This window comes from Marmota monax, unplaced genomic scaffold, assembly GCF_021218885.2.
Source record: "Marmota monax isolate L192 unplaced genomic scaffold, Marmota_monax_Labrador192_F-V1.1 WCK01_AAM20220418_F8-fsc00014, whole genome shotgun sequence".
Taxonomy (NCBI): Eukaryota; Metazoa; Chordata; class Mammalia; order Rodentia; family Sciuridae; genus Marmota; species Marmota monax.
The window spans coordinates 38,283,679-38,310,203 of record NW_026695222.1 but is presented as its reverse complement, the minus strand read 5'-3'; the positions used below and the strand labels follow the sequence as shown (position 1 = coordinate 38,310,203).

General features: G+C 60.5%; 1 protein-coding gene across 13 annotated transcripts in view; it reads left to right on the top strand.

Annotated features, from left to right (window-relative positions):
* The window catches only part of Kcnq2 (potassium voltage-gated channel subfamily Q member 2), a 50,660-nt gene extending 25,122 nt beyond the window's left edge, over positions 1 to 25,538 (top strand). For 2 of the 13 annotated variants that reach the window (XM_058575490.1, XM_058575488.1), the window contains 9 exons: positions 1,603 to 1,671; positions 4,948 to 4,977; positions 9,576 to 9,629; positions 13,279 to 13,502; positions 14,031 to 14,139; positions 14,470 to 14,601; positions 16,246 to 16,353; positions 19,239 to 19,362; positions 19,865 to 25,538. In XM_058575490.1, the coding sequence (XP_058431473.1) occupies positions 1,603 to 1,671; positions 4,948 to 4,977; positions 9,576 to 9,629; positions 13,279 to 13,502; positions 14,031 to 14,139; positions 14,470 to 14,601; positions 16,246 to 16,353; positions 19,239 to 19,362; positions 19,865 to 20,578 (1,564 nt within the window). In that variant the 3' untranslated portion in view covers positions 20,579 to 25,538. The remainder of the gene's footprint in view (positions 1 to 1,602; positions 1,672 to 4,947; positions 4,978 to 9,575; positions 9,630 to 13,278; positions 13,503 to 14,030; positions 14,140 to 14,469; positions 14,602 to 16,245; positions 16,354 to 19,238; positions 19,363 to 19,864) is intronic. The other 11 variants (XM_058575495.1, XM_058575493.1, XM_046434000.2 and 8 more) reach the window with 8 other exon arrangements.
* Positions 25,539 to 26,525: the final 987 nt, after the last annotated feature.

The following is a 26,525-nucleotide window of genomic DNA, read 5'->3' as shown; positions in this document are numbered from 1 at the left end:
GCCTGGTCAGTGGGCCCAGGTCCCCTCTGTGGAAAGAGGCCTGCCCAGGCGTGGGGTTGGGTGAGGAGGCCAAGCTTAAAGAGTGGGGCTGCTGTGCTGGGCAGAGGTGGGTCAGGCCCCATGGGCATTACCCCCAGTGTCCTCTTCCTGGACCCCTGGGCTCCTTGTTCCCTGGAGTGACGATGTCATGTCTCCCTCGGCCCTTGTCTAGCCAGAACTGCACCCAGAAGTAAGATGCACCAGTGTCTGCAGAGCCCTGGCCTGGCTGGATGGGGTGTCCCCTAAGGCTGGCGGACCCTTGGCCAGCCCATGTTCTCTCCGGGGCACCCCCACCCCTCCCTAGCACGCAGTGCCCTCATCCTCCAGGACTGCTCCCAGCCGCCCTGGGCTCTGCCCGGGCAGATGTGAAATGAGGGGGTGACTGGTTGGGCCAGTAGGATCAATTGTCCTTTGGCTTTGGGGCCAGGGAGTCACTTAGTGAGAGAGGCAAAGATGTGGGCCCATCTGGAGGACACACTCGGGTGGGGCTGGGCAGAGCAGGTGGCAGTGGTGGGAGGGTCTGGGTGGGGCTTGGCAGAGCAACCAGGAGGTACTGGAAGGGTGTCCCCAGCAGACACTGAGGCCATGTGGGTGTCAGAATGGGTGAGGGCTGGGCAGGGAGGTTAGTCCTGCTCTGCCACTGAGGACCAGGAGGACAGAGGTGAGAAGGGGTGAGGGTTCAGGGCCAGGGTCTCGGAGCTTTGTCGGGGCTCCACGGAGCTGGGGGCTGAGGGGGCAGCGAAGGCTCTGCAGAGTGAGGGTGTCATGATCAGGGTGGAGCTGAGTCAGGCCAGGAGTGAGGGGTGTCGGAGGCCAAGAGCCAGGCAGCTGAGGTGGGAGCAGAGGGAGAGGGTCGCCCAGATGCGGGGAGGAGCCCCGCCTCCCAGGCCTGAGTGCATTTTCCCCGGTCAGTCTGCAGGACCTGTCCCTGGTTGTGCCAGGGCTCAGGAGTGGCTGGATGTAGCGCGGGTAGGTAGGGCTGGCGCGAGGCTGCTGGGCTGTGTGTGGCCAGATCTGGGGAGAAGGGAGCAGAACGGGGTCACTTGCCAAAGTTCCCAGGGCTTGTCCCCCGGCTGTCCAGGCCACTCATCTTCAGACCGAGAGATGAGCTTCTCTGATCAGGAAAGCCCTGCAGTGGCCTTGGCTCCTGCCTGCCCCAGCTTCCACAGGGAACGTGGCTCTGCGGCAGGACTTGAGGGCCTGAATGTGCTGGGGTGCAGACGTGCAGCCGGCTGCCCCTTGCGGGAGGGCGAGGAGGAGGACCCTCTCCTGGGCCTGTTCTCTTGACCCCTCCACGCTGCAGTGCTGGACTCTCACGGACAGCCGGGCACCTTCCCCTCTGCTGTTCATGTTGGGCACTGCCCATCTCCAGGTCACGAGGCCCCAGGGACAGCCTACAGAGTGAAGGTAGTACTGGGGCCTAGAGAGGTGGAGACACAGAGCCCTTGGAGGTCTGGCCACACCCCACATCTCTGGCATTTGCACCTGTTCCGGGTGCAGGGTTGAGCCTTCCTGGAGGCCAGTGTGGACAGGAAACTCACTACCATCTCCTCTCCTGCTCAGACTCATCCCACCTCTCAACCAGCTGGAGCTGCTGAGGAACCTCAAAAGCAAATCGGGACTCACCTTCAGGTCAGCTGCCGGTCTCCCAGGCAGGGGCTGGAGCTGTGGGGCAGGACGGGCAGCTTAGGCCTCCTGAGGGTCCCAGCTGCCCTGGCGAGTGGCAGGAAGCCTCCTGGGATGTGCTTGGCCATGGGTCTTATGATATCGGTGCTTTCTGCTTCTGCTGACCTACTCGGCTCCTGTCCCGGAGAGGATGGGTGGGCATAATGGGAGGGATACAGGGTGAAGTGTGGAGCGTGCATGACTGTTCATGGCTGTGCTCGGCACCCAGGTGGTGGCACCTTTAATCACAAGTTCTACTGCTCACTTCTTGCAGTGCTCTGGCACATCACTGATGTGCTGAGGGCCTGTGTGCAGGCAAGCGCCGTCTGTCCTCAGCAGGGCAGTGGGGTGGTGGTGTGTCTTGTGGCAGCCTCTGCTATGCAGAGGTGGGTTCATGCTTTGGTCCTGTAAATACGATCCTTAGCATCTGCATCACACCTGGGTTGGCCAAGGGGGCCCAGATTCCAGTGGCATGTCTTGATCACAAGGGGGATATTTGAGGACACAGAGAGGGGCAGACGCGGGCAGAGGCTGAGGTGATGCTGCCATAAGACAACAATATCTAGAGCCACCGGAGCTGGAGAGGCAGCAGGGACCCCCCAGAGCCTTCTTTGGAGAGTACAGCTGCCAACCTCAGTGTCAGGCTTCTAACCTCGCAGGCATGAGAGGGTGGCTTCCAATATTCAGGCACCATTGTGCATTCTGTTATGGCAGCTCCAGCAAACCTGGGGGGCTCTGCTGTGCACCAGAGCAGGCAGGTGAGGGGCAGGGGGCTCTGAGGTGCAGCGCAGGGGACAGGTGAGGAGCAGGGGGCTCTGAGGTGCAGCAGAGGGAGCAGGTGAGGGGCAGGGGGCTCTGAGGTGCAGCAGAGGGAGCAGGTGAGGGGCAGGGGGCTCTGAGGTGACGGGGAAGAGGTCCTAGGTGCAGTAGAGCAGGCCCTGCTCCCTGAAGGTGGTGGGTGGAAGCTGTGCTGAAGGTGGTTCTGGTGAGCAACGGAGGAGAAACTTTCTGTCACTGAGCAATTACTTGTATATTGTTACATACAAATGGATGTTGCCAGAATTCTGACTGCCTGCAGTGCTTCTGGTGCTGCTCAGAAGGAAGGGAGCAAAGGATGAGTTCCTGCAGACCAAGGAAAGCTGGTTCTCACTGCAGGGTGGCAGAGGCGTGGCTGGGTCTTCTTTTCTGTGGAAGCAGAATCAGTGATGAACTTGGGGACTTGGCCAAAGAGGGTTCCTAGCCAAATGTGGAAGTGCCGCCTGGCTGCTCTGTACTAACAACAGTGAGGCTGGAGAAGAGACGTCCAGGGGGTGCTGCTAAGAGAAGCCAGAACCTGAAGATTTGGGAGTTCCCAGCTGTCCAGGGAGCAAGCCTCATAAATCAGGAGGCACTCTGGGAAGCTTGCCCAGAGCAAAGCCCGCAGGTGAGGCTGGACATCCTGCAAGGAGAGTGGGCGTGTGGCTCGTGGACCCACTGAACCACCTGAGCAGAAGCCAGGAAGGAGCCCTGTCTTACAGCCCTGAGAGGAGCCAGAGGCTCTGAGCCACAGGAGCACTGCCGCACCCATGAAAGGAACAGAGGCTGCCGGCTGCTGGATCGTCCGGCAGGAGTGCGGCTGCTGCAGTTGCCCAGCTGCAAACCCCAGCTGCCCCTCAGAACAGGGACCTCCCAGAGCTGGGGGAGCCGATGGTTGTTCAGAGCTTGAAGCCCGGACATCACCAGTCACACTTTCACCTTGGGTGCAGGGACCTCCGTTACTTCTTCCTTCTGGAACCGAGATGTCTGCTCTTGCTGTCTCTCCACTGTAGCTTTTAAGCAGGAGCCTCATTCGGCCATCAGATGGCTCACAGGAGCCTTACCTTCGTGGCTTAAGTGGTTTTAGTTGAGACTTGGGACTCCCTATGCTAGTGGCATTTAGATGACATTTTAGATGGGGAGTTGGCACTGCACTGAGCAGAGACCTCAGGGTGGGTATGGGGCGAGTGCACTCAGGACCTAGGTGGATGGGGACTTCTGGGAGCACCCCCAGTAGGATCCTGGCCCAGAGCTTGTGAGTGTGACTCCTCTTGGAGGAGGGTCTTTGTGGAGGTCATCAGTTAAGGGTCTTGAGGTGAGGTTGTCCAGTGAGCCTCAGCTCAAGCATAGCTATCCTTCAGAAAGACGGGAGACACAGGGCACAGAAGAGAGCTCTGGGGGAGCCAGAGGCAGGGACGGAGAGATAAGCCAGGAGTCGAGGGACAAAGGGCCCAGATCTGGAAGAGGCAGCAAGGTTTCTCGCCTGCACACAGGGAAGGTGCCCTGCCCCTGGCACCTTGGCCTTGGGTCTGTGGCCTCCGGACCAAGAGAGGAAATGTCTGTTGTTTAAAGTCAGGTTTGAGGCAATTTGTTGCAGTATCCTCAGGAAGTGAGGGATGACCTGAGCTCCTGGCTGGGGCGCTGGGGCCTGCCTGTGGAGCCCAGCACCCTCAGCCTGCTCCAGATACCTGAGCTTTAGCATGCCCCAGGATGGGCCTCCTGTGAGGCATGTTGTTCCTGGGGTACAAAGGCCCGCCAAGGTGCTCTGGGCTCCTCCTTGAGGACCCCTGGCCAGGCAGGAGCCTGGCCACACCCTCTTCCTTTGCAGCTGCTCGCTAGGCCCAGGTTGTGGCATCTGTACCAGCTGTGTAGGGTGCTTGGAAGTGCACAGAGGAGCCCCAGTACTGCAGGAGACTGGCCTGAGTGCTCTGAGGGGTCACCCCCGAGCCTCTGAGCTCAGTGGAGGGACACCAGAGCCGCTGGTCTAACGTTCTATTTACAACTCACATTACCAGCAGAAACATCCACCCCAAATTGAACCACCATGAGCAAGAGGGCCTTGGGAGCAGGACCTGGGGTCAACTGGCCACATCACATCACCGCTAGAAAACTACATGAAAGAAAAATGGCATTAGGAGCTTTCTTCCGCAAACATTTTCTTTTTGAGATCTGTGAATGCCCAGTGGAAGTGCGCTCTGGGTGGGAAGGTGGCGGGCCCCTTGGGGTCCCTGCTCCCTCTGACCCTCCCCTGGTCCCCAGGCACTGCTCTCTCGCAGGGCAGGTACTCTCAGGAGGGCAGTATCTCTGTGCCTCCAACCTGTGGGAGGATGGGGCCTGGGGCATGGGGGAGGCCCTTGGGTGGGTGCAGGTCCCCACTCTGGGCCACAGGTGCTCTGTGGGGGCCAGTCTGAGTGGGCAACTGCTAACTCTCTTGTTCTCTGTTTGAAGGAAGGAGCCCCAGCCTGAGCCCTCTCCAAGGTCAGTGCCTTCCTGCCTCCAGCTGCCTGGCGTGTCTGCTGCGCGCACCGTCTGGCCTTGCTCCCTCTGTGTGCACCGCGTGTCCTGGGGCAAGGGCTGCTGGGCGGACCCTGTGTGTGCTTTTGTGTGCGACCACGTGACTGAGTGTCCTGGCCCACCCTGAGTCACCCCTTGTTCACAGCCCTCTCCCAGTATTTCAGATGTACTCTGCAGCACTGTGGGCCTGAAGGGCTTCTCTGGTGGGCCTCCAGCCTACCAGTCCTCCTGGGGACCCTGAGGCAGGGTTTTCTAATAGATTATTCCCTCCAAGCACTCGGCCCAGATTTGCAGCTGGTCTGAGCTGAGCCCCAGGTGAAAACTCACAGTGGGTGGCCCCTTCCTGCCACTCTAGACCAGGCATGGAGGAGAAGCCAGGCCAGAAGCTGATGGAGGGCCTTCAAGTCCAGCCTTGCGGAGGACCTTTCTCTGTGGACAGTCTGGAGCCAGTGGGAGTCAGTTCCTCCTGTCCTGCAGAGGCTGGGCTGGGCTGCTCTCTCCCCATGTCACACCTCCTCGCTGGAGACCCTGACCTCACTGGGTTTTCTTTGCTGAGGTCAAGGTAGCCAAGGGGCCATCCAGGTGCTTAGCCTGGCTCCCTCCCTTTGGGCTTCTGCTGGCCACTATGGGGCTATTTGGCCAGGAAGTTAGGGCTCATGGGGCCAGTGCTGCAGAGGTAGAGAAAGGCCAGAACTGGCTGCTGTTTCCTAGTACTTCACAGAACACCACGGGAGCCACCATGCCTCCCTGTGACGTCCCCAGCTCCTCTGAGCCGGGGTGTATCCCCACCCAGTGCCCTGTCCACCCGTTCCTGAGCTCCTCTGAGCTGGAGTGTGTCCCCACCCAGTGCCTCATCCCCACCCAGTGGCCCTTCCACACCAGTGCCCTATCCCCACCCAGTGTCCCATCCACACTCAGTGTCCTGTCCACGCATTTAGAATAAACCTGACACCCAGCCCCCGTGACTAGGATGGATACCTCCTGGCCCCCTCATGCCCTCCTGGACCACAGGGTGATCCAGCTGGCCGGATGTCCAGGAGCTGCTCTGGTGGGGGAAAGGCAGGACTGGGCCAAACCCCTCCTCTCTGTGCCCTGGAAAAGGAGCTGACCCTTCACCCTCTGAGCCCCACAAGAGGGAAGAATCGCGGGTGCCCTGAATTGGAAAGACGGGCAGCACTGTTGCCTGATACCAGCTGACAGCAACCCCTAGCAGCCCCCAAAGAGGCCGCGAAAGCTGCCCTTGGAGCCAGAGGGGAGGAGGGTCGGCCCCCGTCGGTGCTGGCTGGTATGTGGCTGGCGCTGTTGACAGAACAGGGACGAGAAGGGGGTGAAACAGGAAGGGGCACCCCGTTCACGTTGGGCTGCCGTCCAGAGGGCACCGTTCTCACTGTGGCTGTGGCTGGCCTCTCCCACACTGCCCTCCACTGGCCCTGGGGCTGGGCATTGGCTGGAGGGGGGAGCCCTGCGCAGCCATGGAGGCTGAGGCTGACCCTTGCGGGGAGCGACTGGCCTGGGGCCTCCTGGGCACCCCACCTCCCGCTTGTTGCCGTGGCTTGGGCTCTCCCCGTCTCAGCCTGTCTCTCTTTCTCTCCCTCTCCCGCCCCATCTGGAAAATCTTGCTGTCCCCAAGTGCTTTTAATCACTGTCACTGCCCTTCTGGGCCCCTTTCTCGTCTGCTCTGTCTTTTGGGATGAGGTGCTGGCCCTGAAAGCAGGACTCCAGGTGAGGACCCACGGAGCCCCTGGCTCTCTGGTATGTTCCGTGGCTCCCTGCTCCCTGTCCCGCCACTCCTCTGTCTCCCCGCCTGTCGGTGGTCCCTGCCTGCCTGTGCCTCCCCACGCCCTTCCCCGAGGGCAGCGCCTGCTGAACAGCCCTCCTGGGACGCCCCTGGTAAGTGCTCAGTTGGGGCAGTCGACTTGGGGCTCCTCTGTTGGGAAGCGCTCCCAGGGTCTCAGCAGCTGCACCTGGCTCCCTGCGGGTGGAGGCACCAGGAAGGCCCCTGGGCGCTGTGGGTATGAGGAACAGTTTCTGTCAGTGAAGACTCTGCACCCTTCCCTGGGACGCCCTCCTGCTGGACAGGTAATGGTGGGTGGTGTCCATCCCCCTGCCTGGGGCAGCCACAGTTCCCTGTAGCAGCCAGCCCACTGTAGGTGTTCAGGAAGCCTGTTACTTGGGTGACAAGCAGGGGCGCCTGTCCCACAAGATGCTCAGGGAGCTTGGCTCCCAACATCTCTGCTGCCCCAGGCTCAGCCATGCCGTGGGAGTCCGTGCCCCTCTGAGGGCCGCGCTCTGCTCCTGCCTGCCAGGACCTGGGCTGGCATCAGCCACGCTCTCCAGTCCTGGTCCAGGTAGCCCAGGGTGCTTAGCCTGGCGATGGTGGCACACCCCTGATCTCTCGGGGTCCTCGGCTCCTGAGGAGACCCACCAGACTATGCTGGAGTTGTTGGGGGTGGGGGTCGGGAGCCAGGGCAGGTGGGGGCCCTGGCCTGTGCTGCTCTGCCCCATTCTCTGTGGCCCTGTCCCCTTCCTCACTGCCTCCTGCCCCATGCCTGTGGAGCCCTGTGCCCTAGCATTGCCCCTTGCCATGGGGGCCTCTCCTTCTTCCCAGGTGGAGGCATCTGTGTGTGGTGTATGTCTGTCCTGTCTGGTCCTGGCCGGTGTCTGTGGGCATCTCTGCCCCCAGGGTGCCCCAGAACGCCCGTGGTCTTGCTTGCTGCTCCTGCCTATGGACTGGAGGTCTGATGGGCAAAGCCCCACTTGACTGATGGGGGGCCAGTGCCATCCTCAGGCCCAGGGGGAGGGCACAGCATCATTCTGGCCTGAGTCGGGATCCTCAGCACCCCACCGAGCAGGGGTATCACTCAGGAGAGCTGAGGCCCTGAGGAGGGGACCCCCTCCTCTCACTCTTGTTGGGCTCTCAGACTATGCTGTCTTACGGGACTTGTGTGTAAGACACTGGGCACAATTCCTGGGTCCCCAGTGTTCAGTGGCCACAACATCAGAGTGTGCAGCTGCCGAGCATACTCTCCACTCCCCAGCCCTGGGCCTCAGGGCCTGGAGGTGCATGGTGTGCAAAGTGCCCAAGGGCTCAGAACTGGGGACTTATAGAGGTGCTGGGAACAGGAACCTCCTTCGCCGTCCTTCCCATGGGGTGGGAAAGGCCTCCTGAGGGTCCCGGGCAGCAGCCTTGTGTTATGGCCTGAAGTCCACAGTAGGCAGAGGGGGTCAGGGCTTTGCTTGCTTGGCAGGCTTGGGTGCAACTGGTGCTGAAGGCTGGCAGGGTTTCTGAGAGCGGTGGGATACTGTGGGTACCACCTGGGGCCAGATAACTGGGTGCTCTGCTGACAATCCTCCTACAGCAGGTGGCCAGCACATGGAGTCCAGCCATGGCCCTCCACCCTCAGAGTGACTGGGGAGCCCAAGCCACCTCTCTACTTAGAAGCTAACCCATGTGAGGGCTTGGGTAGAAGCCTCTCCTGCTCAGAGTCTTGCTGGGAGACGGTCCAGGGCTCCTGGCCTGTCTGGGCAGCAGGTGCCCTTTGAGCAAGCCCCCAGCCAATTACCTACGAGTTAGTGAATTGCATCCTTCATGCCTAAGTGGAGAGAGTTGTGTATGGGCAACACAGAGGGCCACCATCAGTGTTAAATAAATGTGCAAAGGGGAACAAGCCTGGGCGCTTTCCCCCTGGGGCTTGTGCGCTTCTGACTTGAGGCCGTCGTTAACACTGGGGTCCCCAGGTGCAAAGGTGCTGTCTCAGAGGGACCTGGATGTGAAGGGGAAGCAGTGGCCTGGAAGAAAGGGAAGGATTTCTGTAACCGTGGATAGTTTCCGTTTTTATTTAAACACCTGAACGTTTGTTTGTAGAAATCAATCCAAGGGCATGGGGGAGGTTGTTGGGAAAGTTGAACTGAGGACCCTCCGCAGGCTGCAAGAGCTCTGCCTGCAAAGGGCCTCAGCACAGAGGCGACTTGTGAGGTCCCAGATGAACTGACTCGGTGAAGAAAGTCCTTTTAAATCTAGGTGTCCCTGAGTCCCCTTTTCCTTGTCTTCCCTCCAGATAGGGGCAGCCACTGCCTCCTGGGTAAACTGAGGCCACTTCCAACTGGGCGACAGACTGGCCTGTGGGAACCTCACATTTTTCCTCCCTAGACTGCATGTTTCACTGGGGTCACTTCCAGGATCGTGTCCATCCAGAACCAGCTCTTTGCAAAATCTTAGCACGTGTATTATTTTTTATTGGCATGAATACAGCAAAAAATAATACATCTTTTAAGACATGAGCTCAAACTCTGGCTTTGGAAGGAAAAGGTATTTTTGGAGGAAAAAAAAAAAAAAAACCAAATGATTTTTCTCCAAAAATAGGGGACTATTTTCTTTTCCAGGCTGCGGGAGACTTTCGCAAGCAAATCCCTTTCGCTCTCCTTGCTCAGACGCAAACTCCCCCTGCAGCTGGGGGTCTGCGAGCCCAGAACCGCCCCAGGGTGCTCGGGGCGCCTCAGGGTACCTGCTCGCAGGGTCCTGTTGCCGCCCCCGGGACTAACTCTGCTCTCCTCATTTCCAGTAAAGGCAGACCGTGCAGAGGGTGCCTGTGTGGATGCTGCCCCGGACACTCTAGGTACCGCGCGATGCTGCACGGACTGGTGCCCCGCTGCACGCTCCTGCCCTCCCTGCTTATTAGAGGTTCGGACAAGCGGGCCGGCGCCCGCCCAATTCTGCCCGCTCCCTGGGGCCGCAGACCCCGAGCGAGTGCAGGCGCCTCCTTCCGCCTTACTGACCCCGCCCTGCCCGAGGGTTGTTGCCTTGGAAACAGTTCCTGCCCTGGGCGAGTTTCCTCTGGCTGGTCAGTCTAGCACCTCTACTAGGCACTGAGGCCCATCCTTAGCGCCCTGCTGGGGGAGGCAGCTACTGTGTGACACCCCACCCCAGAGGCAGAGGCCCTGGCTCCCCCTTCTGACTTACAGGTCTGGGTTAGGGCAGACTGGAAACAGGACGGTGGAAAGGCCCCTCCCTGCACCTTGACCACACCTTTCCTGTCCCTGTCTGCTGTTGGGTGTGTGAAGGCATCTGTCCTGCTTGCTCTGGGGGCCCCTTGCCCCTGGTCTTCCTCTCCTACCCGTCCCCTTCCTGGCTGGTGCAGCCCAGCTACCAGCAGGCAGCTGTGAGGTGCCCACCGGTGGGAGCGCACCTTGTCCTGTGCATGAGGTCGGTCGGTGCCGGGCAGCATGCTTGTGCATCTGCATCCGTGCATGCTCCGGATCCTTCTCCACCGGGAGAGGCTGCAGGGTCGCCCCACCCTGCCCCACAGGGCCCCTCTGCTGCCTGTGTGTTCTGGAGGTGGGCGCTTGTGGGGGAGGCTGCAGCAGCCCCAGAAAGGGCTGCCGAGGGAGGCGGCCTGCTCCGCCCTGGCTGAAGCTCTCCTGCTTGCCCAGAGTGTCTGTGTCCAGAGCGCTTCTGGCCACAGGTGGACCCTTGGGGCAGGGGCTGAAGTCAGGCTGCTTGGGAACCAGGAGGGTTTGGAAGTGTGGGCAGCAGGAGCCCCGCCAAGCTCTGCCCTGCTGTGTGTGTTCTCACAGAATGCCGCCTGCCCTCCCTGGGCATCATCTGTCCAGATGCAGGCTGGGTAGTTCTCTGTGGATGCCTGCTAACTGCATTGCTGAGCTGGACCCCTGTGTGCTGACCAGACAAGGGCCATCTTGCCACTGGTTCCCACTTGAATCTCACCAAGAAGAGGGTGACAGGCAGGGACAGGCTGGCCTTGTTCTCTCTCCCAGGTTCTTCCTGCCCTGTAAATGCCAAAGCACCAAGCCTTGACACAAGAGGGGGCCCTGGCCGTGGGCAGTCTTGCAGGGCAGGTGGAGGGAGCTCTTCCTTTGTCCTGGCTTGGGAGGGGAGGCAGAGTCTCAAGACTCTTGGCTACCCTCCTGCCCAAGTTGAGGGAAGCTGGGTGGGGACCAAATGTCCCCCAAGTGTCAAACCCACTGTCCCTTCCTCCAGCACCTCGCCCACAGGCCTCAGGTGGGAGCAAGTCTGGGAGCTGGGGAGGGAGACTCCTTCCTTCCCTGAGCTCTGCCTTCCTTCGTGGGTCTGGAGAGCCTGCTGGCTCTGACTTGGCGGGGAGGAAGAGACTGTGGGAAGGAGGTCGCGCTGGGGTTCTTGCCTAGAGAGGCCTACTGCAGTGACCCCCAGCCCCGCTTCCCGCAGCTCCGCGCAGCCCCTCTCTGGGCAAGGCGTGGTCTGGGTGGCGGAGGGATCTGTGCGTCGCGTCGCGGAGGAAGCAGGAATCTGATGCGCACCCTTGACACACACATTACTGACTCTTCAAGACCCAGGAACCCAGGAGGATGTGGGGCACCGCGCTTCACGTGGTGACTGGAGAGGAAGGGCCAGTTCCTTCCCCTCCCATCACTGCTTAGGCTGGAGTGGGAGGAGAGGAAGTGAGACCTTGGCTTCCCACGTGCCCTGGAGCCTGCCCAGAGGGGGCCTGGAGGGCCTGTTTTCCTGCACTTGAAGTGGCTTGTTGAATGTGGAGGAGGCGCCCATAGGAGGCAGAAGAACATTCCAGAAGCCAGAATCCTCCTGAGGACAAGTCTGGGTGCCCAGTGGGCTTTGGTGCTCCTGTGGCCCCTCAGCCTGGGATGGTCATTTATAAATGGCTCCAGCATCTGGCTCTCCCTGGACCAGTGGGGGTCTCTCTTGGGCTGGAGACCAGAAGGTCATCTGGGTCCTGGGCCCTACCCTTCTGTGTTGGCCTCAGTGGAAACAGAGGCAGACTCAGGGCCAGTGTTTTGAGCACCCAGATGCCAGTGGTTCCTGATACGGGACACAGGATGCCTCAAGACCACCCGGCCCTCTGCCCTTAGTGGGCTCTCTGTCCAGGGCACAGGCCCAGGGATTTCTTTCTCTGCCTCTTACTTAGAGACTCTTGAGCAGGCACAGGTGTTCTTTGAGATTGTCTGCTGTCCAGGGGTGGGTTGGGGAGGGGACATGGGCTCTATCTGCGGTGTCCCTGCTGGGTGGACTGGGCTCTGGGACTGTCTTTTCTCCAAGGTGGTTACCTCTGCTGCCTGCTTCATGTGTCTCTCTGGCCATGTGTAGCAGTTGGGGCCGCTGTGGTGGGGGTGGAGTCAGAGACACTAGCAAGTGACACTGGGCATTGGGGCTTCCTCTTGGAGGCCTCTGAATTTCGTCAGGCCTCCTTGATTGCTGTGCTCAGCAAGGGCCCTGCTGTAAGCCATCCTGGGAACCTGTGGCTCCCCATAGCTGGCACGAGCAGGTCCTATTCACAAGGATCTGCTCTCCTCTGGGGCGATGCGGAGTCACAGCAGAAGGAGGGAGGGCCTGTCCTGGATCCAGGGCCCGATGGTTCCCCGAAGGAAGAGTGGAGGCCATGTCTGCCTGGAGCAGCCCTATCATGGACATCCATGTCTCCTGCTGCCTGGGGGACGTGGGAGCCTGTGAACACGGGTGTCTGCCATGTGTCCATGGTTACCAAGAAATGCAAGGTCTAGGGAGGCCCAAAGACCTTCAAGTCTGGAGACAGCAGCCTGACTGGAAGGACTTTCTGGGAATGGCCACTTCCTCATATCCTTGCAGCTGCCTCTGCCCGCCCTGGGGCTGGGGCTTGGGGGAGCAGGCCTGAGAATACCAAGGCCAGCTGGGGCACCTGGTCCCAGCTATCTTCCCAGAGCAGATGGTAGTTGTCCAGGCGTGAGCTGGGGAAGATAGGGCAGGCACTCAGAGGAGGCCAGGTGTGCCAGGGTCCATCAGGAAGGCTGGTGACTGGACAAGCATCTGCGGGAGCCTGGCCCCTGACCCCAGCAGGCTATAAAGAGAGGGCGGGATGCTCCTGGGAGCGTTGGGAGGGCCTGTGGGAAAGCTGCAGGCAGGGCTGGTGCAGACTGAAGGTCCCAGGGACGAGCCCCTCCCTGGGGCACCTGGCCACTCTCTGGGTGTCACCTTGAGGGGATGGCAGGACAGTGTGCAGAAGGCTCTGGCATTTGGGGGTGGTTGCTGAGTGATGTAAGCCGGGGGGGGGGGACACCTCCCCACTCCCTGGCACGGCGCTCTGGCCATACCTGTGCGGCCCCTCCCTGCGCGCCCTGGCTTCACCATGGTGTGGTTGGTTGTTCTTTGGACCTGAGTCTTCTCTGGTCTTGTGGGACAGCACTGGTCGTGAGCACACATGGCCCATGTTCTTTCCGGAGTGACTTCTCTTGCTGTTTTTCTGTGTCTGTCTGTCTGTCTGTCGGTTCTCATGGGAGCAGCCAGAAGGTCAGTTTGAAAGACCGTGTCTTCTCCAGCCCCCGAGGCGTGGCCGCCAAGGGGAAAGGGTCTCCCCAGGCCCAGACGGTCCGACGGTCACCCAGCGCTGACCAGAGCCTTGAGGACAGTCCAAGCAAGGTGCCCAAGAGCTGGAGCTTTGGCGATCGCAGCAGGGCACGCCAGGCTTTCCGCATCAGGGGCGCTGCGTCCCGGCAGAACTCGGAAGGTGGGTCTGCACGGCTGGGAGCCTGCTAGGAGTGCCTTGAGCACGGTCGTAGGGCACCGATGCAGCTCTGCCGCAGGGAGGTTCCCACCCCACCCCAGGGGACGTTCACATAAAATGAGCTGTTTTAACCACACTGCTCAGTGGCATTTCAAACCCTGGGGTTCGCCACCATCACCCCTGCAAAGGGCCCCATGCCCACCCGCAGTCTCCTTCCACTTCCCCAGCCCTGGCCACCACTGCCTGCTGTGTTTGGTTTCTCTCCTGTGGGATCGTGCAGCTCCTGACCCACGGTGGCTGCTGCTCCCCTGAGCGAGGTTCCCAGGTGCAGCCATGCTGTCTCGTGTCAGAGCCGTGTTCCCCTAGTGGCTAGGCAACGTGCTGCGTGTGGAAGGGCCACTGTGGTCAACTGCCTCTGTACCAGGGAGGCCCTCTTAAGAGGAAGGGCTGCAGAGAGGCATGATGGGCAGGTCTGCAGTGTGAGGGGCCTGGTGGCCATGTCCACTCACATCTGCACATCCTTCCACCTAGAAGCAAGTCTCCCTGGGGAGGACGCAGTGGAGGACAACAAGAGCTGTACCTGTGAGTTCGTGACCGAGGACTTGACCCCTGGCCTCAAAGTCAGCATCCGAGCTGTGTGGTGAGGGATCTGCATGACCCCCCTTGGTGCCCATGCAAAGTCCCTCTGCTGGGCCTCCCCTTTGGTGCTGGGCCCTGGCCACCGAGTTCACAAAGCGGGTGGTGCAGACACGGCCTAGGTGCAGTGGGGGCTGAGGCAAGGAGGTCGGGAGCTGCTCGGCTGGCAGGTCCAGGTGGACGAAGGTTGTCTGTGATGCCGGGCACTAAAGTGGCTGGTGAGCGGCCTCCAGCACCCACAGTTGCAGAGGTGCTGGGAGGGTGACAGGCTGGTGGACACTGGGGCCAGCGTGTTCTCTGGCTCAGAGCTCATGGCTCTGCCTGGCCATTGCAGTGTCATGCGATTCCTGGTGTCCAAGCGGAAGTTCAAGGAGAGTCTGCGGCCCTACGATGTGATGGATGTCATCGAGCAGTACTCTGCTGGACACCTGGATATGCTGTCCCGCATCAAAAGCCTGCAGTCCAGGCAAGAGCCCCCACCTGCCTCCCAGCCCAGGACCTTCAAGGGCCTTCTGGGCCAAAGCCCAGGGCTGGCTAGAGGGCCCCTGGGGGCCGGCCCGGGAGGGTGCAGGGCAGGAGCAGTGCTAAGGTGGGCCTCCCACCGCCGGCGTCTGCCAGCTTTCTGCCCTGTCTTCACAGTCTGTCTCTAATATTTTTCTGTCTCCCCTCTCTCCCCCGACTTCCCTGCACTGTGGTGGGCAAGTTTTGTGTGTGTGTGTGTGTGTGTGCGCACGTGCACATGCACACTCACATGCATATCTGTGCACATGCATGTGTGTGTGAATGTGCACATGTGAGGGTCTCTGGATGAGGGTGCACACGTGTATGTGTAGGTGCATGTGTGTGTGCATGTGTGTGCCCATGCATGTGTGTGTGATGTGCGGGTGTGTGCACGTGTGCCTGTGTGCTGTGCCGTGTATGCACACGGATGAATTGGTGCATACACGTGTGTACACATGTGCACGCGTTGGGAATGGAGTTTCCCTAGGAGAGATGACTCTGCCAGGCAGCACACACTGCCATCCCTCTTCTTCAGAACGTGATTGTCCACCCATTGTAAAGGAGTTGCCCCACTTCCTGAGTGCATCTAGGCTTGGTGGTAGCTGGGCACCCACTGGTGTCCGTGTGGGGAAGAGGCTAGCTAATTCCTGGAATTCCATGTCCATGCATCACAGCATGAATGGGGGCCTGAGCACACACATGCACAGGTCTCTGCACATGTGCACAGAGGTCCACATTCTGGCCTGTGCTCTAGCCTACACCCCCCAGGGTGCTCACAGCCAGTACATGCACACGTGTGTGGCCACACATGTGGTGGCACCTGTAGGGAGCCACATGCTGCAGGAGTTTCTCCTGAAGGAGGTCCCAGACTCTACTGGTGGGGTCCTCCCCATCCACGGCTTCCAACAGAGGCTGTAGCTGCTTCCAGCCTGGAGGTGCAGTTGGGTCCAGCTCACATGGAGAGGGTCTGGACAGTGAAGGGCAGCCCGGAGGCCATGGCAAGCTCTGATGGGGAGGTTTGGCCTCTCCTGCTTCAGGTGACAGTGGGGCCTCTCAGGCCTTAAGCTACTCCCCAGATGGGGTTCAGGGAGGCATCTCCTCCTCTGCCGGGCTTAGGCTGGGCCTCTCCTGGCCTTCCCAGAGCAGACTAACTGCCAGACGGGACTCTGTGCCTCTCCTGCCCATGCTGGTCAGCTGCCTGGTCAGCAGGTCCTTCCATCCACCTTTCCCCCTCTCCTTCCCTGTCTGTCTGAAAAACAGACCAGTCGGCCTGGGGAAGCCGGACGGCCCTCGTCCGTGATGCCCCATTCATGCTGTGCAGCCCCGCACCTTCTCTGGGATTTGGCTCCCAGCACATGCACCCATTTCCATACCTACCTGAGCTCCCTGCTGAGGCTGGGCTGCCCACAGACCAGCTCCTGGAGTGAGCCCTGTTCAGCATGCCCAAGGGCCATGCGTGCGGCCAGCCCCTTTCTGCTGGGCACACAGGTTCCTAGGAAAACCGCTACGGTCTGAGTGGGGCTGTCCCATTGCTGAGCTTCCAGTGACCCCTCTTGAGCTGCGTGACGATGCGTTTTGCTGGTGTCTCTTTTCTTGTTTACGCTGCCAGGATAGATATGATTGTGGGCCCCCCACCCCCTTCAACTCCCCGGCACAAGAAGTACCCCACCAAAGGACCCACGGCCCCTCCGAGAGAGTCACCCCAGTACTCACCTAGGTTAGGACGCCTCATCTCTTCCCAACCTGTCTTGTGAACGGCCAGTGCCTTCGCTCCAGGCCACATGACGGCGGCACCGCATACTGTCCTTTCCTCAGGACAGAGGGCACATCCAGGCTTTCTGTTCCTGCAAGTGCCCTGCACAGGGGAAGGCTGTCTCTCACAAGGGCCCCAAGGGGCAGTGAAGGGAGTCAGGACTACCCAGTGCCCTGCAGTCCACTTGGGGCAACCAGGGCTCCTCTCTGTGGATGTCCTTGTGAGGTCCACCTGGGGCTGGGGGACTCCTGGGCAGAAGCAGAGGACATCAGTGGCCACACAGGTGTTTCCTTGCCTGGCTGCAGACATACCCTCCAGGCTGAGGCCCTCCCTGGTCTCCCTGGGCACTGACTGAGTCCAGCCCCCATACCTGCCTGTGAGTGGGCCGACCCCCGGACACACCTGGCTCACCCTTGGGCTGTATGCTCTGAGCAGCTGGGGCTGCTTCTCAGGCGCAGCAGCAGACTCTGCTGCCTGCCTCTCACAGTTAGGAGGAGAAAATGAGGAAGCCTCTGCCAGGCACCACGGCAGGTGCTCCAAGTGAGCTCCGGAGTTACTTCAAGTTGTGGTCATGGTCATTAATAGTGATAAGGAAAATGGCAGGACTGCCCCCCCATCTGACAGGCAGAATGGAGGTCAGGGAACAGCCAGATGGCACACTCAGGCTCTTCAGGGGTCCAGTGAGACCTTCAGGGCCTCTGGCTTCCTCTGACTCCAGCAAGTCAGACAGGCCAGCGAGAGAGAAGCCCCTGGGGCAGGCCAAGAGGACAAACAGGGCATCTGGACAGAACTGACAGGCACAGCGTCTGTCTACCCCCTTGGCCAGGGTTGCTGCCCAGGAGGTTGAGGTTCATTGTGCTGGGCTTCTTCTCAGCCCAGCAGCTCTGGTCATGAGAGAGTGAGTCCCAGGGAGCAGGCAAGGTTGTGTCTGCTGCATCCTGACTCAGGGTGGCCCCTGACAGTACCTGCCGAGTCCACTGCTTGGCTGCTCTCTGAGACTTAAGCCTTGTCCCTTGGGCATTGCTGCAGGAGATGGTGACTGGGAGTCCAACCAGTGAGCCAGGAAGGCCCTCTGGCCCTCAGACCTCTCAGACCTTTGCAGCCAGGGACCTCCAGGTTCACCCCAGGGGCGTTGAGCATGTGGGGCAGAGTCCAACTCCCCAGCTGAGCCCAAGAGGAGGAGGTGGCAAGGTGGTTCAGGGTCTTTGGAAGACCCTCTCCCAGATGCCGCTGCAGCAGTTCTAGGCTGAGCCCTGGGCTGAGGCTCCCGTTGGGACCCACCAAGCAGGCAGCCCGTCATGTGGCCGGGGTGAAAGTGCTGTGCATCTGTGCCTGGACTATGTGACACTGGAACACCAGGGCCCGCCCCCTCCATTGCCATGGCGTCTGCTTGGAGCCAGAGGCCCCCTCCCCTCGTGCATGAGTCTAGCATGAAGCCCGTGGAGCATGAGGAGGCTGCATCTGGCTGCCGCAAGTCTGGCCCTGCTCTGTTTCATGTGACAGAAGGAATATTCCCGGCTCCAGAGAGGCAAGCAGGGCATTCCTGCCTGCAGAAAGCAGCTGGGCACAGGCTGCTGTCCAGAGCTAGGTGGGCTGGTGGCCTTGGCCTGGGTTGGTCCTGCTCAGTCACCCTGTCCTGAGCTGCCGTTAGCCCAGTGTAGGCTCAGCCAGCATAGCATCTTGGTTTCTGAGTGGGTGTCCCACAGCTGCAGTTCTCTGCCCACACTTACTCCCCAGCCCCTGCCAGCCCTGCAGGACTCACTGTGGATCTGTTCAACAGGAGCTGGTCTCCAAGGGTAAAGGAGCCTCCTTCCCTTCTTATGGCATCAGTGACCTAGGGCCTCATTCAAAACCAGCTTAGCTGAATTCCATATCCTGCATATGAACACACATGCAACACACTTCTCACTTGCATACATGTCCATGTGCACACCCACTCACACACATGTGGACACATGTAAGATACATTCACATGCATACATGCCCACATGCATAGCCTCTACACACATGCTTGTGAACACATGCTCAGGCACATAGTCATGAGCACATAGATGTATGAGCACATGTACAATGCACTCATGCCCATGCACACCCATGAATGTGCACACATGTACAATGCACTCACATGCATGGGCACACCCATTCTCTCTCACACACACACACACACACTGGTTGGTGGCGGCTTGTCCCAGCCCTCCTCTGGTTGTGTGGCTCTCTTCCCTTTATCCTTGTCCTGGTGCATGGAGCTGCAGCCCTCACCGCCTCCTGCTTTTGTTGTCCCTGCTGCAGACATCTAACTCCCTGTCAGACCCTGTTGGGGTCAAGGGCCTCAGTGGCACATTATGTAGGAGTAAAGCTCAGGGGTGGGATGGCTGTGGCTTCTGGAGCAAGGGCACATCATGCCATGCTCCCAACCTCTGGCTGGATGCCCACCAGCTTCCCTGACTTCTGGGCCTCAGTGTGCTGGGAGGCCAAAAAGCCACAGGCCAGGGAGGAGAGGAGCTGGGTGGGCAGGTGGGATGGGGGCCCGAGGGAGGACGGGGACTCTGCTGCAGAGGAGCTGGGGGTGGACTGGCCCCAGGGGAAGCTCCTTTACTTTACTCCTCTTAATGTGCCAGACCCCACTGGAATGGAATGGATAGGAACAGGACCCTGACGGTGTCAGAAGGCAGGCAAGAACGTGAGGCACCAGTGTCCGTCTGTCCTGGCACCTGCTGCCCCCTGGTCAGCTCTGGGTTGGGCCTGGAGCCCAGATCTGGGGGCTGTGGGCTGACCTGGGTGGAAGGGGCAGGGGCCAAGCCACATCCTCCTGAACTCATGCTTGGGGGCCGGGTCTCTGTTCCCGGTAGAGTGGACCAGATCGTGGGGCGTGGCCCGGCGATAACGGACAAGGACCGCACCAAGGGCCCTTCGGAGGCGGAGCTGCCAGAGGACCCCAGCATGATGGGACGCCTGGGCAAGGTGGAGAAGCAGGTGGGAGGGGCTGGAGGAGGCCTCTGCTGTACGGGACCCTTGTTGGCTGGGGCGGAGAGGGGAGGAGGGGTGTGGCCTCTGCTGTCCGGGGCGGGGCTCGGCTCTTCAAATCAAGTATCTCTGGAGCCCGCACTTAAGTCAGAAGTACCCAGAGTCTATGTTCTTTCCTCCATGTCCTGGGTGGGGTAGCTGGGAGACAGGATTTGCATTTGAGGATCCCCTGGGGGAAGGGGTCACTCTGCTGTAGAACCTGGCAGAAGTCACACCTCTCTGGCTTTCCTCCCTCTGGCCTTGCGACCCTGCCCCCACGGCCCTCGTCTGTTGGGAGGTAGGCCTCAGCACCGGCTCAAACTGACTGGTGGGGTCCGAGGCCCAGCTGCTGAGTCCGGGTTGAAGGAGGGGCAGCTGCCGCCCCCTCTCGCCCCTCCCGGCCCCCCCCCCCCACGTCCCGGAGCCGCCCTGGGCCCCCGGAAGCCTGGTCCAGCGGCAGCCCCTCTTTCAGGTCTTGTCCATGGAGAAGAAGCTGGACTTCCTGGTGAGCATCTACACGCAGCGCATGGGCATCCCGCCCACAGAGACCGAGGCCTATTTCGGGGCGAAAGAGCCGGAGCCAGCGCCGCCATACCACAGCCCCGAGGACAGCCGGGAGCACGTCGAGAAGCAGGGCTGCATCGTCAAAGTCGTCCGCTCCAGCAGCTCCACTGGGCAGAGGAACTTCTGCGCGCCCCCCGCCCCATGCCCGCCGTCCACCTCGTGGCAGCAGCAGAGCCACCAGCGCCATGGCACCTCCCCCGTGGGGGACCACAGCTCGCTGGTGCGCATCCCGCCGCCGCCTGCCCACGAGCGGTCGCTGTCCGCCTACAGCGGGGGCAACCGGGCCAGCACCGAGTTCCTGAGGCTGGAGGACGCTGCGGTCTGCAGGCCCCACGAGGCCGCCCTGCGGGACAGCGACACGTCCATCTCCATCCCGTCCGTGGACCACGAGGAGCTGGAACGTTCTTTCAGTGGCTTCAGCATCTCCCAGTCCAGGGAGAACCTGGACGCCCTCAGTGGCGGTTACGCGGCTGCGGCGCCCTGCGCCAAGGTCAGGCCCTACATTGCAGAGGGCGAGTCCGACACAGACTCGGACCTCTGCACGCCCTGCGGACCCCCGCCGCGCTCTGCCACGGGGGAGGGCCCCTTTGGCGAGGTGGGCTGGGCCGGGCCCAGGAAGTGAGGCCTCAGGACCCACCCACGCCACTCTGCCTGTCCCTTTTGGGGGCGTGAGCTCTGCGGGGTCTCTTCTGGAGTGACGTGTGCTGTGGGGCACCTGTGGGGCTATCAGGCCCACTTACCCGTGCAGGCAGCAGGGCTCCTTGGCTGGTGCAGTGACATTTTGCAAAAGTTCTTTTCCAACCAGGGGCTGAAGGAGCACCCTGCAGCAACAAGCGGCTCAGCAGGGACAGACCTGGCCCGGCTAGTGAGTGGGGGCCAAGTGACCAAGGGGGCATGGCCATGGGGGTGTGGGCTGGGAGCAGGGCCCAGGGAGGGTGTGGCTGGGGCAGACTTGCCCCTGACGGTGGTGGCCTTGAGTTCTGGTGGGTGCCTAGCGAGGGCTTCAGATTCAGGAGGGTGTGATAGGCCACTGGGCATGGCCTGTCCCGGCACCTGACCACTTGTCCCCGGGTTCCCCTGTGTGTGAACAGCTGAGCAAGACCCCCAGCCCTGGGTGCCTGGCTGGAGAGCTGCCAGCTCTGTGGGTCTTGCCAAGGGAGCTGGTTGGAGTTCAGGACCCCTTGCCTGGAGATGAGAAAGGAGTGAGGCCTTGGGGACAAAAACCAAGCACACAGTCACTCTGGACTCTCCTGAGAGGCCCACCCTGCAGCCTCCTCGGATAGGGAATTTCAAAGTTCGATCTGCCCTGACCCGGGGTCTCCCAAGCCCACAGGAGCCACAGCTTCCCAGCCACAGGAGTTCTGGGTGAGTCCCCACGATCTGTCCTTTCTCCTCACTGCCCTGGCTGGGTGCTGGTCACCAGGCTGTGGCTAGCCCTTTGAGCAACCCACACTGTCCTTAGCCAGGATTCACCCTGCCGGTCCCGCACCTGTGCTCCAGCAGACCAAGGCCGGGCTGGCTGGGGCCATCGCTGGGCAGGAAAGCCCTTTGGTTAGCTGGCTCACCCACTGCAGATGGCTGCTGTGTGTTCTTCCCACTACAGCTGGCCACCCCAGTCATACTCTCCACTGGTGGGTCCCTGGCTATGGCCTCCCAGTGTTTGGGGAGTTGAGACATCCCTTCCCTGGGCCCTAGTGAGCACGGACCTTGCTCCCTCCTGTCTGGGTGCCTTGGCCCACTGGGTATTCAGCTTTAGGGGCCTATGTCCAGCCACCAGGAGGCAGAGGGGGATGTTCTGGTCCTGTGGCCTTGGGCCTAGAAGCCTCTGGCATTCTGGCGATGGCATCATGGGGCCTGGGTGCTCTGAAGCAGCAGCACCCCCAGCTCTTGTCTGGAAGGAGCCCTCTTGCCGGCTGGAAGAACTTTGAAGCAGGGTTAGGGGGTAACATGCCCCTGGCCATTGGAGGTCCTGGGCACTCGGGGACCTTGGGAAACTGTCATCAGCAGTGGGTTAGTGGCTGTTGCAGCCTCAGTGCCCCTGCCAGGGCACCCAGGAGCTACCTGGGGCACACGGATGGGCTGCCTGTCAGGAGCCACAGACACATTCTCCTGACAGATCCACATGGCACTGTGGTTTTCAAGGACGGTATCATGTGGCAGAGAGCCCTCCAGTGGGGAGAAATGTCCCTTCCAGTGTGGGTGGCCACCCAACACCAATCCCTCTGGCTACGTCAGGCCTAGGATCTGAGTCCTCCTTGGTGTGGCACAGGGAGGTTCCAGCTGGGTCCACTGGCAGGAGGACAAGGTCAGCCAGCTCCAACACACCGCCAGCCCTAGCCCACTCCCTGCTGGGGCCCAAGGTCCCACATCGCTACCCTAGCCCACTCCCTGTTGGGGCCCAAGGTCCCAGGCTGCTCTCAGCCTGTGCAGGCCCCAGGACCTGGAGGATGGGGACTCTTTCCCTGAGGGAGGTTTGTTCCTGCCTTACCTGTGGCAGCATGCTGTGTGCCTCAGACACAGTGGGCACCTGAGGTACCAGGGCTGGGGCTCTGCAGGGTGAGTATGGCGGACAGTGGCCTCTCTAGAAGCCCCAGCCACTCTGCAGGACAGCAGGATGGCATTCCTTAGGTTGCAAGAGGAGGAGTAAAGGCTACACTGTTGGCCACTGTGCATCAGGAAGGAGGGTTGGTGTCCTGGCCATGCAGTCTGGCCCCTGGGGAAGGGAAGGTGTTGGACTCTGTGGGATGGTCTGGGGGCCCATTCTAGGCAATGAAAGGTAGAAGCTCCTTCTTGGGCCTGCAGACCCAGGCCTGAGCAGCACAGCTGTCCACTGCCCCTGGGCAGCTGTCCTACCCTTAGAGAAGGAAGCTGGAGGTTTGTGTGAGAAATGTGTCACTTTCTTGGGGCCAGTGGCCACCCTGTGGCACACGTTTCCTGAGACAAGACATTGTTAGAGCATGCATACCCATGTGCCCACTTGCCCACTGACACATACAGGTCTGCATAAGACTCTCCTGCATGCTCACAGACCACGCACGCCAGATGCACACTTTCACACACACAGCAGATGTGCACTCACATGGACACACAAAACTCACATGTGCACACAAGTGCAAGCTCACAGCAGGTGCACTGTCACACATACATATAAAGCACATTCACAGGCAGCACATGTACATATACAACCACATGTGGCCAGTACACAATCATGCCCACACATGCTCACACACATGCACATGTAAGCGCACAGTCCGCGTGTGCAGACACGTGCACACACCCACCACGACTCTGACTTGGGCTGCCCTTTGTCTCTGGCCTTTTTCTCTTTGACTTTTCCTGATTTAGGCTGCCCAGGGAGGGAGCCACAGGAATTAATGACTTTACACAGAAGGTTCTAGAATGCTGAACACTAGGTGGGGGTTCCCACTGTCCAAGACTCCTGGACCAGTGCCAGAGGGGCCACCTTGAGCCCATTAAGGGCCCCATGCTGCCTTCTCCCTGGCTGGCTGGGCAGCTGTGCAGCACTTGTGGCCTGCTGAAGGCCTAGGGAAGCCAGGTGGGGACCCGGGGTTCCAGCACTCTCTGGTGTCCAGACCTGTTTCCGCTTAGCTGTGCTGGCCACCTGTGCCATTCTTAGACATGGCTTGGCCTCGTCACCCCAGGTCCTGTCTCAAACAGGTATTGCATGTCCACCGTGACATTTCTGTCCCCCTGGTCACAGACTTCGAAGTCCACCCCATCTGCAGTGGCTGGGACACCTGGAGGGTAGGCCACCTTCTCCCCACCTCCGGCTCTAGGCAGGGAAGGTGGCAGGGCCACACCAGGTCCTAAGGAAACCTATTTAGGTGGGGAGGTGGGGATCGTCCCCGAGGCTTCCTGAAGGCAAAATGGGCCGAGGGCTGGGAAGCCTTTTGGAAACGCTGGGGTGCGTCTGGGCCACCCCGGCTGTAAGTGGTGTGCAGAGTGGAGGCTGTGGATTTGTGATGGATCTGGGCCTGCACAGCCAGCAGATAACACTTCAGCTGCCCTCCATGGTCACAACCCTGTAAAACAAACATGGTGGGGGTGGACAGCACCGCCCATTCAGAGTAGACTTAGAGGGTCTGGGTCATCTTGTGTCCCAGCAGGGCGGGTTGGCTTCTAGTGAGAGGCTCTGCCCATGGCCCCTGTGGGGCCCCAGTGCACATGGCTGGGGCAGACCTGGCATGGCCCTCAGCACCCTCAGCCATGGTGCAGACTGCCTGTCCTGTGCCAACCTCCTGGCTACCTGCTTGTGTATGGGAGGTGAGCTGTGAGGTACAGAGGGCTGGGCATGGCCTCAGGGTCCACAGGCTAGAACTGCTGCCCAGGGATCCTGGGTGGCTGTCCCAGGCCAGCTGCTCTGGTTCTGCCTGGGCCCCAGCTGAGGCCCAGAACCACCAAGGAGGGGAGGTGGTGAGGAGGGCTTCCCTACTCAAGGGCAAGACCCCACTTTCTCTCCCCTCTCTGAGACTTGAGCTCCTCCAACTGCACACGGGTGGTTCATTCTGTGTGCCCAGAGCCAGAATGAAGGGGGACGTGGTTTGCTGTCTGGTGAGGTGGGGCTAAGAACCAGCTCAGGAAGAGGAGGGTGAGGGATAGGGCAGCGGAGGGAAGGTGCTCCGTGGGAGGTGAAGCCCTTGCAGTTCTGCAACCTTGGTGCCCACAGCAGGGTTGAGTGAGCACTTGATGCTCGCCTTATACCCTGGCAGACCCAGGGTGCTGAGTCTCAGTGGCCCTGCCCCAGAGTTCTGCAGTGTCTGACCCTCTGTCTGGTGCCGAGAGGAGGGGATGGTTCCTGGGTCTCCTGGGCAGGAGGGCCCATTGCTGAACGCCGCACATCTAACTTGGACTGGGTTACACAAAGTCGTTGCCTTAAAAGCATTGTTGACAGAAACTCACTGAGGTCAGCCCAGACCCCTGGCCTCTGTCAGGCTTGGACACCTGGGCCCCGCCTCTGGGTCAGGCAGCATGGGGCAGTCACGAGCAGCAGAGGTCTCTCGGTTGCCTCATGCAGAGGCGCTCGCGTTGGCTGTCCCTTTTGCTGCTGCCATCCGCCCAGGCCAGCCTGGTGCACCCCATGCCCGCACCCATGCGCTGCAGTCTGTCTGGCCAGGGTGGCTGCAGCTCCCCACGCACCCTCCCGCCATCGGCCGCCTTTGCACTTTTGTTCATGCTCCAAAGAATTCTTCATGATGCCTTTGTGCTGACGCGCACCTCTGCCCACTGCGTGCACCTATGGACCGCGGCCTCCACCCTGCTCGTTTGTGAATGTGCTGCCGCTGCACACTCGAAACTAGAGCTTGTGCCCCATCTCCTAGGAACAGACACCAGGGGACAAGCACTGGTCTTCTAACGGATTAGCCGAGACGCCAACTCAGCACGGACAGGTTGATGCTTGTGTTACATGAATGGGCCAGCTCAGGCTTGCCCAGGGGACTCTGGGTGCAGAATCCCACGCCAGGGATGCACATAGACAGTTCTGGAAAGTTCTGCTGCCATGGGGCCAAGTCCAGATGCCCAGTGGGCCTGTGCACTTAATAAATGCAGTGATTCAACCTGGATTGTGAGTGGCCTCTTTGTTCTCCTGCCTGTGCTGCTGGTTGGAGAGCTGGGACGTGGCTGGGAGGAAGGCCCTCTCCCCAGCCCTCGGCCCTAAGCCCTGGGGCTGCCTTCCAATGCCACACACCAGGTTGCGTGAAACCCAGAAGCTATTATTCCCTGGCATTCTGGAGGCCAGAGGTCTGAGTCACCATGACATTCCCTGTTCCTGGGCTGCTTTTAAAAACCTTCCTGTGTGACCTAGACCCCACAGGGCCCTGGAGGAGCACAGGTGAATAACCTGGATCCCAGTTGTACTGCCTGTCTCCATCCAGTCCCACATGCAGTGGGAGGACAGTCTTGTCCACTCCCCTCTGAGTTCTTGAGCTGTTTGCCCCACTTCTCTGTGTCCAGAAGATTCTGTAGGACGTGATTCTGCAGTGAGACCTCCCACTTTTGCTGACATCCCACCGGCTGGAACTTGTCACATATTGTAAGACCAGAAAACATTCTTTACAACTGGCACCGTGTGCCTGCAAAGCTGTAGTCTGTTACTAAGAGGCTAAGGAGCGTGGTGGGGCTTCCAGCAGCCTGTGACTCAGTGGTCCCCCAGCCAGGGTTCTGCGCACAGCAGGCTCACGTGGCCTGGAGGTGGACGCTAGCCAGCCAGCTGGCAGATCTCAGCAGAGCAGAATTGAAGGATTTCTTCCTCCAGTTGGGGCCACATCTTCCCCCTGCTTCAGGTAGGACCTGTGCTGACCTTGGTCTCCTGAGGTGCCCAGGCCTCCTGCTGCCCCAGGTCTGCACTTGGCCGCAAAGCCATGTGTCAGGCTGTAGGGTGCCTGCACAGAGTTCCCTGCTCCATGCCACCACTGTCAGGTAGGACCATAGCAGCCACCCCTGCCACTGAGCAGAACACAGAGGGCATAGCTGGTCAGTAGGGAAGGGCAGGAGCTGCATCCTGCAAGCCCCCTGGGGCTGACCATGCTTTGGCCCCCTGTGGGTTTCTA